The 4,435-nt window shown below is 32.0% G+C and overlaps 2 protein-coding genes across 2 annotated transcripts; both read left to right on the forward strand.

Annotated features, from left to right (window-relative positions):
- Window positions 1-268: 268 nt before the first annotated feature.
- On the forward strand, window positions 269-1,156 carry EIN_271240 (hypothetical protein; the record flags this gene model as incomplete). Its single annotated transcript, XM_004256572.1, has 2 exons — window positions 269-648; window positions 826-1,156. 2 exons carry the CDS (start codon window positions 269-271, stop codon window positions 1,154-1,156), a joined length of 711 nt encoding a protein of 236 aa, XP_004256620.1.
- Window positions 1,157-1,587: 431 nt separating this feature from the next.
- On the forward strand, window positions 1,588-2,070 carry EIN_271250 (hypothetical protein; the record flags this gene model as incomplete). The annotated part of the gene is made up of 1 exon (XM_004256573.1): window positions 1,588-2,070. One exon carries the CDS (start codon window positions 1,588-1,590, stop codon window positions 2,068-2,070), a length of 483 nt encoding a protein of 160 aa, XP_004256621.1.
- Window positions 2,071-4,435: the final 2,365 nt, after the last annotated feature.

Here is a 4,435-nt window from a genome sequence, read left to right on the forward strand (position 1 = left end):
AAAACATGGTTTTTTTAGAAAAACAATAAAAATTCAGACAATAGATTTTGTTAGTGATGGCAAAAGTTGCATTGTGCATTACTTTATTGAGGTTATTTTACTCTTACTAATATTTTAAGTACAAGTTACTCCCTTTTTGGAAAACAATGAACTGTTTTTCAAATCAATTATTACAATTACAATAATTATTATTATTGATTATTGATTTTATCGAAACTTTTTTAATCCATTTGGAAAAAAGTTTTTTTTGAAAAAAAAAGCCATTCGAATGGCCGAGAAAGCTATTGTGGGCGATTACGAATGGCTTGTTGAAAGACCCGCACCCCAGAGAAAGACAAGGAAGAAGGTAGTTAGTGCAGAAAGAACAAGCAAGTTCGATCCCGCGGTGGAAGTTTTGATCGAAGTTGAGTGTTTTCAGTTGTTTTTGAGCGTAGAAATTTTCTATAACATATTGACTTTTTCAAACAAAAAAATAGCGAAGAAACATAAAATAAAGGATAATCTTTTGCCCAAACACATTTACAGGTTTGTAGGGATATTTATTTACATGGGAGCCCACCACAACACCAAAAACCCCATTGAAGAGCTTTGGTCCATGGAAGATGGAAAAGCTATTTATAAAGCAGCCATTTCGAGGGACATGTTCAAGTTTATTGCTGCCAACATTGAGACATATGATGTTGATGTTCCATGAGCAATCGAAGTTGCCACATCCTTCCCCGATGACAAAAACAAAGATGATGAAGATGCCAATTGTGTCGAAGGTGCTGTAAGTGAAAAAGGCGATGATGAAGAAGAAGATGAAAATCGAGAGTATCTCAACAGTCTGGAATTTGATGACGAAAAATTCCGAATACTCTCCGAAAAGCAACTGAAAAAGAGCGTCAGGGTGAAGAAAGAAATCGATCTCAAGGAAAACTATCTAGTAACCCCAGCACCCGCCCCAAACGAGAGTGACAGATTCGCTTTAATTAGAGTGATCTTGGACAAGTTCATCTTCAACCTCGTGAACCAGAAATACTACACACTTAGCAATTTTGTTTTGGTCGACGAGCATCTCTGCTCGTTCAAAGGCAAGATGTGGGCCAAGGTGTTCATCAAGTCGAAACCTGGCCGCTACGGTATCAAATTCTGGGTTTGTTCTATTTTTATGTAATGTGTTTTAGTTATGAAACATAAAATGACAACTTGTTTTTATTATCGTTTGAATTTTATATTTGAATGTTTTAAGTGACTTTTTGTTGTTTTGTTTATGTTTTATGTTATGTTTTAAAAAATAACTTTTAGATGTCTGCTGACAGTGAAACTGGTATTGTGTTAAACCTTCAGATGTATTGTGGTAAATGTGGGGGAGAGAAGAAAACCAAGGTTTCAGAGTAACCCGTGACATGGTACTCCCCATGTTGTGTCGCGGCTTCAAGACGACTGTGGTGTGCGACAACTTTTTCTGTACATTGAAGTTGTCGCACTACCTTGCTGCCTTTGGTTGTTAACTTCTGGGCACCATGAGGATGAATAGGAAAGAAGTGCTTGCTGAAGCCAATGATGTGAAGAAGAGAAGCAGCGACACCACCATTTTCTTCTCGAATGTCAAGAGCAAACTTGTCTCCTACTACAACGAAAAGAAAAAGTTGGTGTTGCTGCTTACCACTTGCCACGACAAAAGTGATATTGTCGCAATGGAGACCACCGTCTATAGGGGGGCAAGCAACAAGTTGTACACAAGCCCAGCCCATCATTAATTACAACCACAAGATGGGTGGTGTTGATACCGCCGATCAGATGGTCAGGTATTACAGCTGCAGACGCAAGACCTACAGATGGAACATTCGGGTCTTGTACGACATGATCGATATTGCTGCTCTCAATGGGTACAAGACCTACTCAGCATTCAATAAAGGTGATCGTATTGAATACTTGAATAAGCTTTCAAGGGATTTGATGGCTTATAAATGTTTTTTCTTCATGGTTTGGTTGTTTTTATGTTTTATTGAATCTAAACTGTTTGTTTCATTCAAACTGAGCTGTTTAAACGAACACCAACATTTTATTAGCGACAAAAAAAATTAAATTAGGGGTTATCATACCATTTTTGCTAAATAAACTTTTATCTTTACTATAAACATGATAATCTGTTGTTAACAGTGTGTTCAACCACAACAAGTGAGTGCATAAGACTTGTTAATACGAGTATTCTTTTTTCAACACGCTGTTTGCATGGGCTTGTTTTCAAAATAATGATTCAAATATTTTAACTATATTTTATTATAAGCTGTTCTACCTAATTATAATTTAACCATTTTATTGTAGTAAATTATAGTTTGTTTTTTCATATACTTTTTATTGCAGTTTTTTCAACTACTTGTCTAAGCAAACAAAAAAATAAATATTGGACAAAAAAATGACTAAAAATCGGGAAAATATCGAATCATCAACAAAAAGTGATAGTCTGCACACTTTTTTCTGACATGTGTGATGGTTTCCATACTTGAGTCGAGTCGAAGTAACCGTTTCCAAGCTTAGGAAAACCGTTTGAGATGAAGTTATCTCTCTTCTGTTGTATTCCCACCATTCATAGTCAAGATAGAGGCTTGGACAGCAGCACCATAAGCAATAGCTTCTTCTGGGTTCATGCTCTTGTTTGGCTCCTTTCCCATTGAAGTGTTTACAGCAACTGACAACATTTGGTATCTTCAATGATAAACCAATCAGCACAACATCGTCAATGCTTCCCTTGTCCAACCTGGCGTCTTTCAACACCTTCTCGACAAGCTGGATTGTCGACTTGAAGACGTCGATGTTCAACTCTTCAAAATTTTTGATGCACCCGTTTGTGAAGAATATTTTTGTGGAAAATTGAGTTTGATTGAACTCTTTCTAAAATATAAAAACTGTTACAAACTATTGTTTACTATAATTTTTATTTTCTATTAACAAATAAACTATCCTTTTATAGTAAATTACTATGTGCTGTGGTTCTTATTATTTTTACTTGGAGTTTTTGGAAATAAGTTTGGTCTTTTGTATTTTTGTGTTTACTTTAAAAATACCTTTATTTTTTAACATGTTTCTTGTATGCTGCTCAAAATGCATCCCAACGAAACAGACGTGTATGCCATGCAAATCCAACTTTTTTGTACCAAATAGAATAATAATTATTTTAATTTGTTCCAATAAAGTAAATTTTGGCTATTGTTTTTGGTTGGCAATGATAAAAAACCAGAAGAACAAACAATGAATTCATATCTTTGATCCTCGTAAGTGACACGAACCAAAATTCATACACCAAGGTCAAAACATTGTTGTGAAAAAGTATAAATTGAGTGTCTTCAGTTTGGCTGTAAAACGTTTTTTTATGAATTTTTTTGGTTTTGTGATTTTTGATACTTTTGAAAACGTATTTTAGTTATTTTTTGTTTATTTTACACTTTTTTCTTTAAGATTTTTTTTTCAAAGTCGGAACAAACAAAAGTGTCCTTACGTCTTATCTTTTTGTATTATAGAAAAAATAGTAAAACCCAATTTTTTAAATTATTGTATTATTCAAAGTTTACAAAAAACTATTTATTTTCCCTTGTTATTGTTTTTGAGATCAATTGCATATTGAAATTTCAAGACACCTCAAAGTCTGTTATTTATTTTCTTTTCTTTGATATTTTATGATGCAATTGATTTTGAATATTCTGGACCAGTATGTTTTACGTTACAGTTATCTCTTTGTTATATTTTATATTAATTTTATTATTGTAATAAGTTGTGGACATCTCAACAAATGTTTGATCTGACTTTTCTATTATCCTCTGACTTGTTTCTGAAAAGACTAGGCCAAAAAAGTAAACCTTTGTTCGTCCCAACTTCAACAAAAAGTTCACTTTTTTACTATAATTTATATTTTTTTTACTATAAAATTTTACTAAGTCAGTCGTACCAAGAAAGTTGGAGTAATTAAAGAAATAAAAGTCTCATTTACTTGAAAAATAACTAAGATTACACAAAATCCATTATTTTTGGTTTTTAGAGTTTTCAGAGGGTTAAATCATTTATTATTTAAAATAATATAAAATAATATATTATAAATCAATAGAAAATAATGAACAATGAATCAATTAATAACACTAATAATATTGTTTGTAATAACATTTAAATTATTCAACATCAAAACATTATTCTTTCGATTTTAAATTGACAATTGGAATTATAACCAATAATAAAATATAATAAATTAATAATTTCAAATGTTTTAATTTATGATTTGATTAATAATGCCAAGATTATATACAGCATAACTAAAACGTGTGTTTTTTACTTTTTAAAAAAAATCTAGATAATTCAAAAATAATAATGACTCATCAATTAAACATTGTATCACTTTTATTGTTTTTGATTGGATTGTCCTCTGAAATATGCGAAGCTGGCTATTATCTAAGTGCTGGGT

Source organism: Entamoeba invadens (genome assembly GCF_000330505.1).
Source record: "Entamoeba invadens IP1 unplaced genomic scaffold scaff_1105074724503, whole genome shotgun sequence".
NCBI lineage: Eukaryota > Evosea > Mastigamoebida > Endamoebidae > Entamoeba > Entamoeba invadens.